The sequence below is a fragment of the Triturus cristatus genome, chromosome 2_1 (genome assembly GCF_964204655.1).
Source record: "Triturus cristatus chromosome 2_1, aTriCri1.1, whole genome shotgun sequence".
Classification (NCBI taxonomy): Eukaryota; Metazoa; Chordata; class Amphibia; order Caudata; family Salamandridae; genus Triturus; species Triturus cristatus.
Window position 1 is genome coordinate 980540078 of NC_140581.1, and position 19999 is coordinate 980560076.

The following is a 19999-nucleotide window of genomic DNA, read 5'->3' on the forward strand; positions in this document are numbered from 1 at the left end:
CGGGTAAATCAACCGTATACAAGGAAAATAGCAATGGAGCCAAAAGGCAACCTTGCTTCAACCCATTGGAAGTGGGAATTAATTTAGATACACCACGTTCACCCCCAAGTAGAACTCTGCACCAGGTGTCAGAGTAAAGGGCGCGAATTAACTTGATCAGGAATGAGGGCATACCTAAGTTAAATAACTTTCTCCACAGCAAAATTCTATCTACTTTATCAAAGGCGGTGGAGAAGTCAATAAAGGCGCCATATACCTGACCACCACGGATTTTCACATATTTTTCATTGATAACTTGCAATGCAGTCAGGTTGTCTAAAGTTCCATGATTTTGTCTAAAACCTGTTTGCTCCATGGGAAGAATTTTATGTTCAGATACCCATTGATTCATTAAAGTAAGCACACATTTTGCGAAAACCTTACCAATGGCATCAAGCAGAGCGATTTGACGGTAATTTTGCGGTAGATCTCTTGCCCCTTTTTTATATAGAGGGACAATAATACTTCCTTTCCAGGAGGGGGGGACTGTTCCATTAGAAAAACAAAATTTAAACACTGGAAAGAGTATTTTACTCCAAAGTTCACTCTGGTGTTTTAATACTGAAATTGGGATTTTATCAGGGCCCATCGCACCAGAGGAACGCATATTCTTAATGGCATATTCAATTTCCTTTTCAGTAGGACAGTCAAATATACGTGAGACATTATCAGATTCAACATTAAAAACATTAAAAACTTGAGAATTATTGTTACTGTACAACTTCTCGATATAATGAACCCACACCTGTTCCTCAATGGCAATAGGCGTAGGACTGGCTCTAGTACCACAGCCTTTGCCAATTAGGGACCAGAATGTCTTGGCTTGGCCATTATAAGAAGCTTCCCTCAGTTGAATCCAGAGGGCATCTTCCTTAGAACGTTTTAAACGGGCCTTAAGTCTAACTCTCCTTCTTTTTAAGATAAACAACTTAGATTTAGCTTCTTGGGTAAAGAATAAAAATTGTCCCCTTACCACTTTGTTTATTTCTCTATTTAAAGCCCGTAGAGGATGAGGGACTACGAGGGATTGTTTCACACCTGGTTTCTTTTTTGCGCTAGCAGTTACAGAATCTAAAAAATTGAAAAAACTTAACAGCTCTCTCCCTTCCCAGAGGGGTAAATTCTCAACAGTAAAATACAAAAGAGGCACTACATTTTCAACAGTACAAGGGTTCCAAAAACATTTCCCAGAGCTGGAATCAAAATTCACAAAATCTGTATCCAGACTCCACGGATCCACTTTCTGAAGATTAACAGAGACAGAAAGCATCAATGCATTATGGTCACTAAGAATAGACTCAATGACCTTCATGTCCTTTAGTAGGTAAAAACCGGCATAATCTACCATGATAAAATCAATAATAGATTTTCCCTTATTAGATTTACGAGTATAAGCTGCCGGGGTGTCAGACGGAAGCCTCCCGTTTACTATTAAGCATTCAACTTTAAGTAAACCATCTAAGATAAGTTTACCTCTTTTGTTAGTTTTAATTTTAGACGGAAACTGGGCAGGAGGAATATTCAGAGACTCTTCCAATTGAATATTTCTAAACAACTCCAACCCACAGGTAGATATATTGCAATTTAAGTCCCCAAACATTAACACATGCGGAGTTGGGGAGACAGCTAACGCTTTAGTTAAAAAAGTGAACAAAGTTTTTAAACCAGTATTAAAACTACAATTGGGGGGAATATAAATATTAACCACAATCAACAATCTATTAGGGCAATCCTCAAATACATCTTTTAGGGTTATTGCTTGAAACAGTTTCCCTGGATCTAAATAGTGTGAATAGTTCCATTGCAATCTGTTAGATAACAAGCATGCTAACCCTCCCTTAGCATGACCTCTTCTAGTGCTGGTTGCATTGTATTCCAAAACAAAATAGTCTTTTTCCAAAGCTAATCTTCCTTCAACCCAGGTTTCTTGCAAACAAATTATATCTGCCTTTTGAGAATGCAAGAAACCCAATTTCTCCTTATAATCCTTGAATCCGGCAGTGTTCCATGAGATAAATTTCAGCTCTCTGTTAAAAATTGGAAGGTTGTTTAGAACAGGGAGCGGATTTACTCGCTAGAACTCCAGGTAACCAACTCCATTTAAATTGGTCATCCTTCCCTATCTGCTTAAGGGGAGCGTTTTTGTATGAAACTAGCCTTTCATTCCTAGCCACACAAATTTTTAGGTCCTCTGATCTAAGATTAGACCAATCCGGCAACAGCACACCCGTATCAGAGGGAAGTGATAGTGAAGAATTGGCAAGAATCCTTTGAGTACATTTTTCCCCAAAGTGTGGCATGACATCTATCCCTCTAACTTGAAATTCCTCTGCCCACTGTAGAACAAGATTTAACACAACTTTCGAATGGAATTTCACCCTTGTTGATCTTATTGGTTTCCCCACGAAGGAGTTAAGGAGAAATACAACATCTAAATCAGACGTTTGAATTAATTTCAAACTTTCAATCTCATTAAAACAGATCAATAGGGCAGATCTATTTAAAATTAAATCTGGTTCAAATAAGGGAGAAAAATCAAGATATAAAGTATCCACACTTATTTTTTCTTTTGGGAGAATAACTGACATTGAAGGTGGAACCTGAAAAGGTCTTGCTGAAGGATTTAGGGAATTAGGGGACGGGATGACAGAAGAGGTGTTAACCTTAGAAATAACTTGGCAAGATCGTGCTTTAACATTACAATAAGCTGAAAAAGGATTGGCGGAAGGGTGGGAAACCTTGGGGAAGAAAGAATTGGTAAAGCTTATAGGACCTAAACCAGAGGCAGGGGCGACTTCTTTAGGTGAGACAACCCTAGCTTCTACATGAGAGGTAGGGGACTGCTCCACCTGCGGGGAATCTTCTGAACTTAATTCAGCATTCTTATCAAAAAGAAGTTTCCTCTGTCTTTTTTTAGCGAATCTTCGAATGGGTTTCCTCTTCTTCATTCTAATCTTTTTGTGTTTCAGGGGACTCACTTTTCCCATCAATCCCGTATTTACTTTGGGAATCTCCTCTTCTTTGCTAGATGGCAAGGAGAATATCGGAAAAAGAGATGGAATTACGGATTTGGGAATGAGAGGAGATGTTGCTATTACCTCTATCTTGTCACTCATTGGAGCTATACAATTAGCGCCAGCCGAAACCACTTTGGCAGGATTGGGGACAGCAGGAAGAGCTACAAGCTTCTTTTCCTTATCACCCTCTATCAAAGGAGCAGATTGAGCTGAATCCAAAACTGCCGAAGCGGAAGGAGTGCCTATTTTTGGGGGCACCAATAGAGAAGCCGATGGTATGGGAAGATCTGACACTAACTTATTTTTACTTAGCAAGAGAACTTGCAAAATTTGCGTTACTGTGTCAAAAATACATTCCGAACCTCCCACAAATTTTTCGAGCAAACTCAAAATCGAAGAGAGAATTGATTCCAAAGAGGACAAAGAATTAGAAATTAGCCTCCCATTAATGTTTGGAGAACCCTCAGTTAAATTGTTCAACACTGGACCAGAACAAGATGTAAAGTTTAATTGAGAAAGGGAAAAATCTAGTTTATTCGAAGGAGTGCTTCTTAGAGGACCGGTACTTGAAATAGTTATTGCTTCCTCTAAAGGCACACCTTTAGGGTTCCCCTGTAATGATCCCACCCGCGCCCTATGAGCTGTTAAATCAATGTCAGGCAGTGTAAAATCATTCCCTACTATAGGGGATTTAACTAACGCGACTGACAAAAGATCTTTAGGAACATCCATTAGGGCAACTTGGGAGGGGACAATTTTATCATTGTTTGACGCCGAAGGCGAGCCCCTTAGTACTTCGGGACTAACTAAAATAGGCAAAGATTGACTGGCAACCATGCTTAAGCTAGAGGAAACATCAATGACCCCATTAACAGGCACCGAATCGTTAGACCCTGGGATTTCATTCGGGGGCTGCAGGACAGTGGGTTTATCTTTCCCTTTGTCCCAAAAATTGAAAAGCTGGCATTGACCTTTCAATTGCATGGAAGTTGCAATTTTGTTCCGAAGGGGGTTAGATTTGGTTTTAGACCCTGATCTCCCCACAATCATTCGCCCAGAGCGTAGTTTTTTAGCCGTCATGAGGCTATATTAAACGGGGAGTAAGAATCAATTAAAACAATTGTAGAATAAAACAACTCAAAATCCTAAAAGACAATACAATTTATAAAAGCAGTGTCACACAGGTTTAATACCGGAGAACCAAGGGAGGGGGCCCAGCCCAGCCTTCTGCAGCCTCTGACGGCCTCAGACGGTCCCGCCCTTGTTCCGGGCTTCTCCCGGCGCGCTCCCGCGCGCTCCCGCGTTGCGGTGTCACAAGGGAGGGTTATAGCCGCGCTGAGGCGGGGGAGGAGCCAGCAGGGAGAGCGGGTCAGCTGCTGGTGATGCCGAGGGTCAGGCGCTCCTGGGACTTGAAGTCCTCGCCTGACCACGCTCGCAGCCCTGCCCACACCACCGCCACAGAGGCTCTGTCTGAAGTTAAAGCTCACAGTCACAGCGCACTTCCAGCAGCGCTAAACAAAGACCCAGAGGCGAAGCGGGACCCGCGAAGCGGGTTCCGCGAGGAGTTGATTGAAGGAAGAGCAGCTCCAGCGTACTCGCAGTCCGAAGTTCCCTCTTCAGTCTACACAGGTGACAGGTAAGGAAACCAGCAGTGAAACTGACGCGCTGATTTTAGCCGCGCTGAGGCGGGGGAGGAGCCAGCAGGGAGAGCGGGTCAGCTGCTGGTGATGCCGAGGGTCAGGCGCTCCTGGGACTTGAAGTCCTCGCCTGACCACGCTCGCAGCCCTGCCCACACCACCGCCACAGAGGCTCTGTCTGAAGTTAAAGCTCACAGTCACAGCGCACTTCCAGCAGCGCTAAACAAAGACCCAGAGGCGAAGCGGGACCCGCGAAGCGGGTTCCGCGAGGAGTTGATTGAAGGAAGAGCAGCTCCAGCGTACTCGCAGTCCGAAGTTCCCTCTTCAGTCTACACAGGTGACAGGTAAGGTAATACAAATCATGTATAAGTCAATGTCACCAGAATCCTGAATAAGAAGACCCTGATATAATCCACATATATACAGCATCAAAACAACTGTAGTAATAACTTACCAGTAGTGGATAAAAACACATCAGTTAAGAACTCTACCTCAATAAACAAAGCAGTAAGGGAGCAGTTCTCATACCCTACAGAGGCTATAATCTCAAAAAGGCAAAGTAAGCCAACAGGACAGACCAATATCCTAATTTATTCAGATGCCTAGGCCCCTGATGGAAGTTGACCCAGAAAGGGGGACTCTTCAGAGAGATGAATGAGCCTCAGGGTAAAAGTGCAATAGTAAAAGAAAAGAAGATTAAGGGTTGGGGTCTGTCTTAGACACTGGTGTCTGCTTTAAAAAGTCAGTTTATGCCGGGTGTATGAGATTTAACAAACATTTGTACTAATCTGTCTGCCAACACTTTAAAATATATTTCGCACAGCGTTTATTAGGCAAATTGGCCTCTAATTCTTGGCTAACAAAGGATCTTTGTCTTCGTAGTGGATCACTGCAATGATAGAGTCAGCCATCAAACATTGAACTTGCCCGGTTTGTTAAAAAAAGCTGAAACCGACCATTCACATTGATGAGGTTATGACAACAATGTTTATAAAAGAAAGCTGAATTCATGTCTGTCTCCTAGGTGGAGGCAAGGTTAATTTAACTGCTGTACCTTTCACAGATCAGGAGATATAGAGTATGTAGGGAACAGGGTGTACCATTACGTTATGTTATGTTATGTTAGGTGATATTTGTATAGCGCACTGACACCAAAGGTTTCCTGGCGCTTAACCCCAAAAGAGTGATAACAGCAACAGATTAGGAAAGAACAATAAGCTGACAAAGAAGGAGAAGGGAAAAGGGAAGTTTTTAGCAGTTTCCTGAAGTTTAGCAGGGAAGGACTCGACTTAATAGAAAAAGACAATGGATTCCAGAGAGACGGGGCCAAAAAAGCAAAGCAACGGCCACCGAACTTCTTGGTTTTAACTCTAGGAACAGTCAGTAAATTAAGATGAGCAGAGCGTAAGTTACGTGATGGTCGATAGGCCGTAACTAAAGATTGCAAGAAAACAGGACTAGTGCAGTGAAGGGCTTTATAGATAATACACACCACCTTAAAAGCTGCCCTTTGTCCGATTGGCAGCCAATGAAGATGCTGTAAAAGTGATTTTGCCGACTGCCACCTAGGGAGTTTGTAAATGAGACGGGCCACCTGGTTCTGAACGACCTGAAGGCGATGCAAAAGACACTGAGGGAGTCCAAGATAGATAGAATTTGAGAAATCCAGGCGGGATAGGACCAGGGAGATGACAACCTGAGTTAATGCAGATAAGGAAAATAAGTGGCTGATCATACGGATCTTCCTGAGCTGGAACATGGAGGAGGAGATGACAGCCCCCACTTGGGCTTTTAGCGAAAGTTCTGCATCAATTATCACGCCGAGACTTTTCACTGAATTAAGCGGGACCGGAAGAGGGCCCAGTTCAGAGGGGCAGAACTGCGGGCCCCAGTAAGCAGAACTGGAGCCAGGGAGAAGTAGTTCAGTCTTCCCCGGATTCAGCTTTAGTTGATTGATATTCATCCATTCCAGTATATGGATCATAACAGAATGGAAGGTCTTAGCAGCATTAGGGGAATTGAGAGGAAAAATTATTTGTAAATCATCGGCGTAATTATATACCGTGATATCCCAGTTCCTGAGTGAGTAGATGAGAGGACGAAGGTAAAGGTTGAACAGCAGCGGTGAGATAGAGGAGCCCTGGGGGACTCCACAGGTAGTTGCAGTCCTCCCGGCTACATAAGGGCCAAGACGTACGGCCTGAGTTCTGCCACTTAAGAATGACATAATCCAATTGAGGGCGGTGCCCTGGATGCCCGCCTGTGCGACACGGCGGAGAAGAATATTATGGTCCACCGTGTCGAATGCGGCAGACAAATCCAGGAGCACCAAAGCCTGAGGAGTACCAGCATCCGCATTGCTTCTCAGAGTGTTCAGAACTGCGAGGATGACCGCCTCGGTCGAATGAGCAGGTCTGAACCCGGCTTGATTAGGCTCGAGGAAACTGGAGGACTCGAAGTGTGAAAGGATTTGAGTAACATAAGCCTCCAGTAACTTTGAGAGAAAAGGAAGGAGGGAAATGGGGCGATAGTTGGATGGTTCCCCAGGGTCGGCTCCAGGTTTCTTTAAAAGGGGTACCAAAATTGCCTCCTTGAAGGAGGCAGGGACAGTACCGCTGTTTAGGGAGCCATTCAGCAAAGAGAGGATACAGTCCGGTAACTTAAGGCAAATGTCCCGCATAACTGAAGGCGGGCAACAGTCGCTGGGAGAACCTGATTTGACTCGAGTTGCGAGTCGGGTCAATGAATCGACATTAAGGGCAGGGATCGTCATGATAGTCAAGTGGTTATTGGGTGTTAAGTCCTGCGAGAATGGCTGACCAGAAGAATGGATCGAGTATTTGATCTTTTTAATCTTATCAATAAAGAAAAGATTAAGAGCATCACATGTCTCTTGAGAGGGGGTCTGAGCAGGAAGAGTTCTATCATCGGTGGTAAGCTCGTTCATGATTTTAAACACTTCCTTGGATTTATTGGCTGCTACAGAGAGCCTATCCGAGAAGTGGGCTGATTTGGCTAGGATGATGGCTGCTTTGTATTCTCTACGAGCAGTGATGTAGAGTAATCTAGCTGAGTCAGAATAAGTATGCCTCCAGATGCGTTCCTGTTGGCGTACTTTGAGTTTATGCAATTTAAGATCATGCGTATACCATCTATGAGAGATGGAGTGCTTAGTGGGGGGGAATCGTGTCAACGGGGCAAATTGGTCACTGGCCAACTTAAGCCAGTTGGTAATGTTACTGTCTAATGTATCAAGATCAGAACAACCTGTGGGATCCCAGGCTGGGCTGGTGTCCACTAAGGTCGTAAAAAAGGCCTGGGAATCCAGTGTGCTCCACTTTCGAGAGAGCCCGCCAGCCATACGAGGGGCAGGGAGCCTGCCTGTAAGAGTGATAACCGTGTCAACTAAAAAGTGGTCTGACCAGACACAAGGAGAGACAATAGGCTGAGACAGCACTAAGTTATGTGACCAGATGTGATCCAGAATATGGCCCTTGAGATGGGTAGGGCAGAGAATCTGTTGGGTCAGATTCAGACTATGCAACATTTCAAACAGTTCAGAGGCATGAGAGCCGGCATTGAGGTCATTGTACCAGTAATTAAAATCGCCGATAAGTGCGAAACTGGCATGATGAGTCAGAATAAAGGATAAATGTTCGCTTAACACATTGGCAAAGGTGGGCATGGGATATGGTGGGCGATAGAGGAGGAGCAGTGCGAAAGCACCTGTGTTGGTTCCTATACTAAGGAGCAGATTATCCACCCCTGGCATAGAGAGGGAAGAAGAGGAGAGAGGATTGAAACGTTTGGATATAATAGCGGCTACTCCCCCACCAGAGCGGTCTCCCGGTCGGTCCGCGTGAAGAATATAATAATCTGGAGGGAGGGCCGCCAAGACATCAGGAAGCGACTCACCGGTAAGCCAAGTTTCCGTCAGAAGAACAATATCCGGTTTTTCATTAGTGAGTAAGATAAAAATATCGGACTGGTGGTTCACTAAGGACCGAGTATTCAGGTATATTGCCCTAATGGTAGTCTCACCACCGCTAGCATGAACAGGGGGCTTTACCTCAGCATCGTTGGAAATAGCTAGGCGGTTAATACCTGCAGTGTCCAAACGCTTAACAATGGTGGGACTAAGGGTAATACAAGCTTGCTGTAGCGCTCTGAGAGAGTCCGATGTATATATGGTGCAAGGGGCGACATAGGTGGCCCCTGGACCCGGTCGGACGCGGACGGGCGCAGACGGGCTTGCCTTGTGCGCGCCTTTGGCGCGCCAGCGGCGCGCCCGCTGCGCGTCCGTCTTTGCATCGAATGTAAACTTTCCCCCACCGGAAGTAACGGACCACTAGAGCGCTAACGCTGACCTTCCTGAGTGAAGATGGCGCTCAGACTCTGATTTAACCAAACAAGGTTTGGAACAACTAAAGTGCAGTGTGCGATTTAATGCGCGAAAGAAATTTAGCAGCAGTTAACAACAGAGAGTCTCGAAATGCAATACCATTTAAAAGAACGATTTTCCTTTACTAGAATTAAAAAAAGTTTTGAGCAGCAATAATACAATATCAAGAGCGAAATTTGTTCGTTAAAAATCAGTGCAACTTTACAGTCATTCTCAGCGTTCCTCACACACTCATAATCGGGTTAGGAGTTTAAGGTTTCTGCTATAGCTTTATCTTTTGTAATTATGAACCCATTATCTCTAACAGCCACAATGATAACCCTAGTTTGAATTTTAAATGAGAAACCAAAACCTTTTCTGCATTATTCAAATAAAACAGGTTTTAGCCTTCAGTTCAATAATCTATATTCCTGCCCTTCTGCTGAGAGCATATTTTATTCTTGTTTCAGATCACCGAGTTTTATTATACGGGCCCATCATATAATGTGCATTGTTTCTAAACACTTAATCACACTCTCGCAAGACTCAAAAGAAGAAAAATACTACCTTAACTTCCATGGCAATTAGACTTAAAGGGTATACTATTTAATGTGACCTTAAATGAGTTCCATGAATTATGAGGATGAAGAGAAAGACCCCCGATTTCATGCAATTTTTATGTCAATAGACAAGAAGAAGCAGTACTTGTGGATCATCCAGAAGTACTATCTTCATTATCCATATCTCTGGTTCTGTTTGAGCTTAGTTGAGGATGCATTAAGATACATGCATGGCCTGATAGAACGAGCAGTTCTGTACGGGATTCTTCCATATAGGGTAGGTGACTAGCATCAATAAGGAGAAAATACATCCTAGATTAGCTCTGGTGTAAAAATGAAAACATTTCTGGGGAGCATGCCTGCATGATGAACCTTCTACACATCTTTCCAGCCATACAAGACACAGAGCCTTTCCATTAGATCAAGCGACTTTGAAGGGCAAAACTTACAGTCCGAGTGTCTATTGAGAACCACATCAAATGGTAGCAAGTCACATCCAAAGATTACAGTAGCATCAAGAGCTGTGCTTGCCATCTTCTAACTCGGATCACAGCAGGCATTGAGGGTATAATCGTTTTGGTGCAGAGAATAATATTGATATTATGTATAGGGACTGTGTGCCCATTCAATTTGATATCCTCTCAAAAAGTATTGCTCTTTATTCATGGTATCCATGCCCTAAGGAATTCTGTACATGAATTTCCACTTTCCTCTGCTCCTTTCGAAACCTAAATATATGCAAATCCTCTCTTCAGATGCAGTCCTACAGATCCTACTTTTCTCTTTAGAGATGTAGGTGTCCAAAAGTACTAAGATTGCATTTGAAAAAAGTGGCTGAAAATTGTGCACTGACTTTTTCAGAATGGAAGTTGATTGTGTGAACTGACTTATGAATCACTGCCTAATTCAGCTGACGATGCCAACCACTTGCCCTAAGGAGAAGGGTCTTCTTCCCCTTTGTGCTTTAGTTACCACCTCCTTTTAAGAGGTGTTAACTGGTCAATCGTTTGCAACCGGAATTAGAGTTGCAAACCGTTGAAACATATCCTACAAAATGTCAATTAGAAAGGAGCACCCCTTTCTTCCCTTTTCCACACCTCTTCCAAATTGTGATTCGATGTGTCTCAAAACCCAAGTTGGAAAATGTTTTCTGGGTGGTAATATGGGTTTTGTGCATAATAAGTAGTCGCAAACCTAGTGATTTGCGAATTGCAGGTTTTGAGGTAGCAAAATTCTTTAGTACATATGGCCCATAATGTTTAGACCTAGTTGCATCCATCCTTTCCCTCAGTTTTATTTCAGACTCTTCGAAATGGATAATCCCAAGTTCTGGTTCCGTGACTCTCCTAGCAAGTTCTCTGGTGTGTTGTTTGAAATCCCACTATATCAGCTTTGTAACACTTAAGGGTTGTCTAGGGACCCTTCTTTCTTTGCTCTGTTGATGTAAACAGAAGGAAAATAGATAACAAGGAGAAACTTGCAGAGTATTGCTTTAGTATTATGGTGTGTGCCTTGCATTTCACTACAGAGGACTCGCTGTGGTCAGGGACTAAGGCCACCACACCTCAGTGCAGTAACATCACTGCTCAAGAAGGACCTCTGTGTAGTTGCAGTGGAAAGGTCTCTCTGCATTGCTTGGTGCAGAAGTTTCAGTAAGCAAGGGAGACAGAACCCATAACAGAATTGTGTGTATTAACGGCCTGTCATGACACCTTTAATGGCAGGATTAACAAAAATCCGGGCCATACACAATTTCTCCTCCTTGCCGCCATCCTTCTACAAGTCTTGGTTCAAGTTCCCAACTCCCACCAGTCTCCCCACCCGCTTCAGCATTACATCTTTCCAAAAAGCAGATTAGCTCTATGTAGGGAGCATTGTTTGTGGTCAAGTACTCTCTTCTGAATTAAAGCACCTCACCCTTTGTTGCTTACTGTTAGGCATGTAAGCATCAGTGTTTGATTTGTATATGTGTCTCCATATTTGGAGCAGAAAACTTAACCTGGGAGTTTAACAAATTCAGAAGCGGATGCACCGAGTACCCGCTTTGGTACCAAAGGCTTGCTTGATACCTGGAAAGGTTGGAGTTGGGCCTCGGAGCACAGCAGCAACATCACCATTCTTCTCTGGCTCAAGCCAAGCCGCCCTGATTTTATCTTAGTAGCAAGTATATTTTAGAGAGGAAGTTCCAAACAATACAATGTGGAGTTTTATAAACAATGATTTGCTTACGATACAAAATTCCAGACCCATGAAGTCATTTTCATTGTTCGAGTTTAACTTCTGCCACTTTTTTTCCGCTTTAACATCTACACTTAAACACCTAGTACCCACCATCTTTTCCCTCTATGTTATTCTCTGACTTTTTTCAAGCAGATATGAGACATGTTACTTTATTATTGAATGTGAATGTATTGAAAAGATGGAGTCACATAAAGTATCATGTAACAAGTGCCTAATAGTGCTGGTAGGCCCCTTTATCGTGCTACCCTTACTCTAGTCATATACAAAGTGCTTGGTACCTCAGTTCGGCACAACAGAAATGTATTTGAAATACAACAGTAAAATTAGTTAAAATTATTATAAGCTTCATTTAACTTGCTCATCAACTGAGGATGTGTGATGGGGAAGACCTCACATTCTTCAACCAAATAATATCCATATCCAATATGTGCTGTTCTTCTGTTTGACACACTGGACGGAGCCCTAATCAAAAATCACAAAGCTTCATTCCAATGTTCCAGTTGTGTGCCCGCACCGCACAGAAAGATGCATGCAGGAAGTCTAGTCAACAGATGCTAGCCATTCTAGGTTCAAGGCAAAAGTATTCAACCTTTACCCTCATCCCGACATGATTGGTCGAGCCAGAATCGGTCTTTCCAGGTGCACAGCCCTTGTCAGTTCTGTGTGAGATGCAGAAGGAAAACGATGCCTCATCAAGCATGTTTTTGCTGCTCAAGAACGTTTAGTCCAATAGCTCTGCTCAGCCTACTACCTACACACTGTCCCTTCAGTAAAGTCCTGATTCAGGTAAGCTTGAATCCTTGCTAAAACAAAAGTTCTTCAAGTAGTGTCCTGGTGCAAGTCACCTACAGAGCAGTTTACCACAGCTACCACATTCCTTTCCACAACTTCTAGGACATATGAATGCATTGTGTAACTAAACCTAGTCAAGCCTCTCCATATCTTAACTCAAATCCCTAGTACGTAAAAAAGGGCAGAGGACGTTTCTTTCCCACATTACATTGCCCTATCATCATTTAACCATTTTTCTCTAAAATTCCCATTTCTAACCTGCATTCTAAAATCATTGTTTTTGAATGCTAGATTTCTTCAAATTGGCACTGGCTTGAAAAGAAGGTCTAGCTATGCTCCCTTGACACCCACCACCGCCCCAATTAAACAATACCCATGTGCATCGAGGTGCAGACGTTCTGGAGGCCTCTCTCCAATAGTGTCCTCAAGTCTGGCAGATATGAGGCGCCAACTCTAACGTAACACCATTATACATCCCACAGTTGGCCCATCAGAGTAAAATGTACAGTGTACCTGAAAATTAAGACAAGATCGCCGGCATAAATCAATAAATAAGGTTAGAACAAAAATGACAAGCAACAGTATTTTTCACAGCATAAAGAGACATTTTATAACGAAATTCATGGTGCAGTAAGATAACTTAATTTAATTACTAATATATTTGAAGAAAACACACACTTAAACCTCATTAAAATTTACAGAATCTGAAGAGAAAATGGATTTAACAAATCTAATGAGCAGGAACACTGTAAAAACCACACTTATTTTCTTCCCACTTATTTTCACAAAAAAAAAAACACGATATACAGAGGAATTCAAAAACCATGCCTTAGAAGGTCAAGGACAATCTAAGTAGAAACCTTTCAGGGGACGGAGTCACACCTCTTCTTCGACTATTGTGTTACTCATCAGGTTGTAGAAATTGTATACATAATTTGACACTTCTCGATAATAAATTACACTCAAAGTTAGTCAGTCATACCGTAACATCTCCTACCCATCATATCTATAAGACTGAGAAAAACAGGTCTGTGATTGTTACACTCCTTTGAGAATTGTCTTTGTGCATGAATGACAAATATGGAAAAAGACCATGTTCTGAGCTTTTGTTTGCCATCTCTAATACTAAACTTTGGTTGCCAGCATCAATAATTTGCAAATACACTTCCACAAGCTGAGCATTGATTCTGAAGGGAACAGACTCTGGGTAAATGGGTAGATACACAAGATGTGACGTGCAGGTGGAGATCGAGTTCCCTTTGTGTTAACAGAGAATGCAACTTCTACCGCACAATAATAGCCAATATGCACAAGAGCTGCTTTTTCCAAAACTGAGCATTCATTTAAACCACCAACCACAGGTGCAGAAACACGTGTAATTAACTAACCCAAAAAATAATAAGCATGAGCACTTACTTTGGATACACAGGTTCGTATAGATATTTGTCTTCTCCAACTGGCAGGATCTCGAAAAATAGGATGTATCCATTTTCAGTCTGAAATGGAAAATGGTTTCGAGTTAAAAACAAAATGCATACAATGTATCAATCAGACACCAGAACCTATATACAGCTTCCTAACTTACATAGTTAAGTCATTCACAAACCACAGACACACACACCCACCCACCTCCCCACTCACCCACCCACCCACCCACCCCCCCAGCATGAGGTTCTCTCACACTAAAGGACTGAATGGGACAGTTGTTTTAGCTCTTTTGGCAGAGAACGGACGCTCCCTGTCCTAACATGGATGAAGTGTAAACTACAAAATATATACACATGCAAGGAAGTCTACGAGAACACAGGCTATGAACAGAAAGGGCAAGGAGACACAGGGGTACACACGTGGCAAGGAAACCCAGGGGCACATACGGGACAAGGAGACACGGGGGCACATTCGGGGCAAGGGCACATACAAAGCAAGGAGACGCGGGGTACAGGGGCAAGGAGACACAGGCACAGAGGGCAAGGAGACGCAGGGGCACAGAGGGCAAGGCGATGCAGGGGCACAGAGGGCAAGGAGACGCAGGGGCACAGAGGGCAGGGAGACGCAGGGGCGCAGAGGGCAGGGAGACGCAGGGGCACATATCGGACAAGGGCACATACTGGGCAAGGGAACATACAGGGCAAGGAGACGCGGGGCACAGGGGCAAGGAGACACGGCACAGAGGGCAAGGAGCCGCAGGGGCACAGAGGGCAAGGAGACGCAGGGGCACAGAGGGCAAGGAGACGCAGGGGCAAGGAGACACAGGGGCACAGAGGGCAAAGAGACGCAGGGGCACAGAGGGCAAAGAGACGCAGGGGCACAGAGGGCAAAGAGACAGGGGCACAGAGGGCAAGGAGACGCAGGGGCACAGAGGGCAAGGAGACGCAGGGGCACAGAGGGCAAGGAGACGCAGGGGCACAGAGGGCAAGGAGACGCAGGGGCACAGAGGGCAAGGAGACGCAGGGGCACAGAGGGCAAGGAGACGCAGGGGTATACGAGTGGCAAGGAGACCTAGGGGCACATATAGGGCAAGAAAACACAGGGGCACACAGGGGACAAGGGCACATATGGGGCAAGGGAACATACAAGGCAAGGAGACACGGGGTACAGGGGGCAAGGAGACACGGGCACGGAGGGCAAGGAGACACAGGGGCACAGACAGCAAGGAGACGAAGGGGTACATGAGACAAAAACATTTAAGGAGCAAGGACACGTAAGAAGGAAAGTGGAAGGAAGGTACAAGAGACACAGGCATTGAAGCCCAAAGAGGAAGAAGTCGGGCAAGGGCAAATAAGGGTAAAGAGACTGGAGTATGGGAAAAGAAGGGAAATAAAGAGTGGAAAAATGCAGGGGGTCAGATTGGTGCTTGGCGTGGTGCAGCTAGAAAAGGTCATGGGGTATGGGTAAGGAGACCATGCCATTTGGTAATGGTCATCTGCACTAAGATCTGTTTGTTTTTAAATATACAGTTCGGGGCATAACATGGGTTCTTATGTCTAAAGGTGTGTGTTAAATATACAAAGAAGGTACACCACTTCTGTTCTTGTCAGCATATTTATTAAACATTTAATACAAAGCCAAAATATATAAATAAATATATTTAGCGACATTCTAATGCGAGTCTTACTGTTAGATACAGAACACCAATTTTTTTCTGCATTTTTGGCAGACAAGAACAGAAAGGAATTTGTATTTTATACTGAAACGATTACAAATAGATACTAAATAGTTCACTACAGAGATGTTCATGAAACTCTTATTTAGTTATGCATGCTAAGTAAAATGCAAAACACCCAGGGTGATTTTTAGATCTAGCTACAGACAGTGCCTGTCATCTGAAAGACCTCAAGCCATCAACACATTAAAAAACAAATCAATAAATAAAACAAACAAAACATACAGACAGAAGTTGGTTTTGCGTCAGCTCCTTTCAGCCACTGGCTTTTGTGTATTTTTAACGGTTTGCAATTGCTAGGTTGGGATATGCCTCGCGTCATAGCATTTTATGGGAAGTTAATCTGTCTAATTTTGTATACTGTTAGGTTTTGTTGATGGAGCATAAAGCAGTTCTTTTGTATGTGTTTGTTTTTGATGCATTCATTTTATTGGACACAACAATACTATAATTGCTTATTTATGGCCTTTTTGTTTAGGAAATGCATGCTGTTTGGATGCCTTAGCCCGGATAGTTCTGAACCTGTGGTCCAAACACCCCCGGGGTGAGGGGGGTGGGGGAACAAGTACTACTCATGGGGTCCGCAGATTTTTAACTACATTAAATAATATTAACATTAATAAATTAAAACTAATAATGTATATACAAAAAAGCAGCAACATTGAAAATTAGAAAAGGTTTTTCTATTTGTGAATTAAACAAAACATTTCAATATTTGAGCATATGTTTGGGGTATACTTGCTTTTGAAATATTGAGGTTCAAAAAATTTAAATTGCATAGGGCTAGGGGTCCCTGCCTTGCAATAATGACTCCAGAGTTCACTTGGACAGTATTATCTGCAATCAAACAATCACCTAGAGCAGGCAGCGTCGAAACACAACTATTAAAGAAAGAGGCCTACCTTATTTTAAAATGTCACAGTGCTCAAAATGGATTGAACGAAATGACAGAACTAACCAAACTTCCACTAGAAAAAGTCTTTGAAAGGACTACAACGTCCATAATGCAACAGTTACAATCAACAACGGGATCATAGCAGTTAAAAATGATGACAATAATGAAGTTGAATCCACAAATTACAAGTTACCAACAAAAGACAACCGTCAAGTTTAAAATACCATAATAGTAAAATTTGTGAGCGGAATTCAGCACTGTGCCTTTAAAAATTAAATCATGTGACGACTTTAAATACATCCGCTTGAAACCGGAAAGAGAATGGAGTCTGCCGCAAGCTGAAGCCGAGCCGAAAAGAAATGGAGCCTTGAGCACCGTGATACTGTATTTCTATAACTAAGTAAGTGCATTAGACTTATGGGAATAATAAACCAACGGTAAACCGCGCACTTTCTAAAGCGTATTCTATGGTTTGCAGCCTCGTGAAACAGCAGAAAGGGAAGCCTGAAAATAACTCTGTACTCTTCACCGCGCCACGGCAGGAACAACAACAAAAGAAAATCAGTGAGTTGTATCCGTGCCCGCTAACTAGGCAAATACGTGCACTCAAGGATACAATGTGAAACTAAGTAGCGCTTGTGTGTTTTTTACCTTTCAGAAACAAATAACTTGTACATGCGATCAGAATTAAAGATAACAAGCATTATGGAGTTCCCAAACTACGAAATGTAACGAGTAAGCAGCTCAGAATATATAGACAACATCCAAGCTAAACGTTAAACTCATTTGATAAAACAAAATGTTCCACCTGTTTTTTCTTCTATACAGACCCCACACCAAAGGACACACAAGTATCTTTATAGGTTCAGGTAACAATTTTTACCCACGTTATTAAAGAAGTACAGCTTAAAATACAGATAGAGAAGGACCGAGTTATAAACACAATTTTCTTAACTTTCAGGAAACACCGCGTCAATTTGCCCTGAAGATAATCCCTTGATTGCACAGGGATTGGAAGCGCATCGGCACCTTTTAAGAAACCATGAGGGCGCGTTGCAAATAGCAGCCTGTTGGAACAATAGGGATTATGAACTAACAATATATGATACAAACAGATTAGCCCCATGGTCTTTGGAACTCAATTAGTGGCTACAAATTGAGTTCCCATATGACAATGAATTTGACAAATTGATGGTGTAATGTGATTTAGTACACTTATTTGAATGGTGTGATTTTTTTTATGATACTCACTCTATTAATGTGAAATTTATTGTTGCACTGTTATGATTTATGTGATTTTGGTGTATCTACTTTTTTTTTTTACATGCATTTGAATTTGTGAAAAACGTGACAAATATCTAAAGCATGGTAATGAAATAACCAGGACCAAGATAAAGCACTTCTATTGGTCCTAATACTGCTAAAATAAATAGCAAGACAAGAAATAAAGGGGTCAGATCTCTTTGTACATGAAACTTTTCACAAGTCCTATCTGACCCTATAATTAGACGGAACCTCTTTACATAAGATTGCAATAATGACTCGGCAGGGAGAGCCCAGATTCTGGTAATGATTCAGTGAGGGTCCACAAAAGTAAAAGGGTTAAGAAGCACTGCCTTAGCCAGTCATTAATGCATAGTGCTAGTCACTAATTGCCCTTGTCCATCAGTTTTACAAATGCTGATATGATACCAACGAGCTTGGATTCACAGATTCCCTTGGGGGGGCGGGGGGGGGAGGGGGAGGGGGGAGTAAAGAGGCATGGGTACACAGGGTCCATTATGAGAATTTCTAGGGAAGCTGGAGGTGACACGAATTTCACCCAACTATTACCAAACCTACCAAAAAGCTAGACCTACTGCCATTCAATACTAGTCAATGACCGTCCCTACTGATTGCCAAACATTAGGCAATTATCTGGGTCTTTTAAGATCTGTGAAAAATGCATTTTCATCTGTCTGGCAAAGTTCTCTAAAGCACAGAGGAAGAAATAAACATTAAATGTAGTGCATTCTCCCTCCTCCGACTAGCCACTGATCAGGAACACCCAAAGATTGGGTTGTGCTCCATCAAGATGGAACGCATCTACCTCATTTAAGAATACAACACATAGCATGGCTATTGTTGGTCATAAAACCTTTTAAAATCATTCAGAAAGAAGCTGCTTTGCTGGTACAACGGGGTATTTCACTTGTAATGATCTACACTGTCTGCTACTGTCACCGACAGGACTAATAGTCCCTGGATCTTGTTTCATAAATGTCTGCTCAAGTTTTGTTTAGCAGAGCACTAGTTGTGGGCATAAACTACAGTGCTGCTCCCTATAATACAGATCTCCAAACGTTTCCATAATAAAAGCTACTTTTAATTTAATTAATAAAAATCATCCCGAGCTAATACCACAAATTATCAGCTTTACTACCCTGACGACTTCAGACAAGATTCCATTAATGCCGACTGAATTTAGAATTACTAAGAGTAACCACCACAGGGCATAAGACAAGGTCTCCAGCAATTCTGAAAACAAGCATTGGCATAGCCAATAGATCTCGCTTTTGGGACCTTATAAGTATTTAGTTATGCAGCACAATATCCTTACATCAAATGTTGCTTGGCTAAACACTAAGCACGGGGATTGGATGGGAGTCTATCCCAGAGGCTGAAGCTGAAGGAAGAAGAGGAGAGGCGGCGCGACACTGGAGGGGGCGGTCGGCTGAAGGTAAGTTTTAATTTTTAAAATAATATATTATTTCTAAAACCCCCAAGCGACCTCCAGGGCGACCCCTCCTGCGCTCCCTCTCCCGCCCCACCACCCTTTAATCATGGCAGCCGCCATTGGGCCAAAGCCACAGGAGTAAAAGAGAGGAGGAAGGAGGGCAAAGGCACACGGATGGAGGGTGAGAGAGGGTGGGTAAAGGCAAAGGGAGAGGAAAATATGAATGAATATCATGTCTGTAATACAACTAAAATAAAAAAAAGTCAGAAAATATAAGTGAGAGTGCACTCTGAAAAAAAACGTTCTTAACTACTGTGTAGCGTGTTTGAAACAGTAACAAAGAGAGATACGGAGAGAAGGGTCGAAAGTCACAGGGACGGAGGTTGAGGGTGCAAAGGCAACACAGTGGGAGAGAGTGTAAGTGTTCACACTCAGCGGTTGGGCAGAAGACGACTTAGAGGGAACAACAGAATTTGGTAAAAAGAAAAACTGACGTCATGAAGGTGTGCTCAGGAGTCTTGGAATGATAGGATGCAACCCCGCAATATTTCTGTTTTC

At 42.9% G+C, this 19999-nt stretch overlaps 1 protein-coding gene across 2 annotated transcripts in view; it reads right to left on the minus strand.

Annotated features, from left to right (window-relative positions):
• RIC1 (RIC1 partner of RAB6A GEF complex) overlaps positions 1–19999 on the minus strand; it is a 730678-nt gene that overhangs the window by 486913 nt on the left and 223766 nt on the right. For both annotated transcript variants that reach the window (XM_085634197.1, XM_085634186.1), the window contains exon 3: positions 14084–14163. In XM_085634197.1, coding sequence (XP_085490323.1) covers positions 14084–14163 — 80 coding nt within the window. The remainder of the gene's footprint in view (positions 1–14083; positions 14164–19999) is intronic.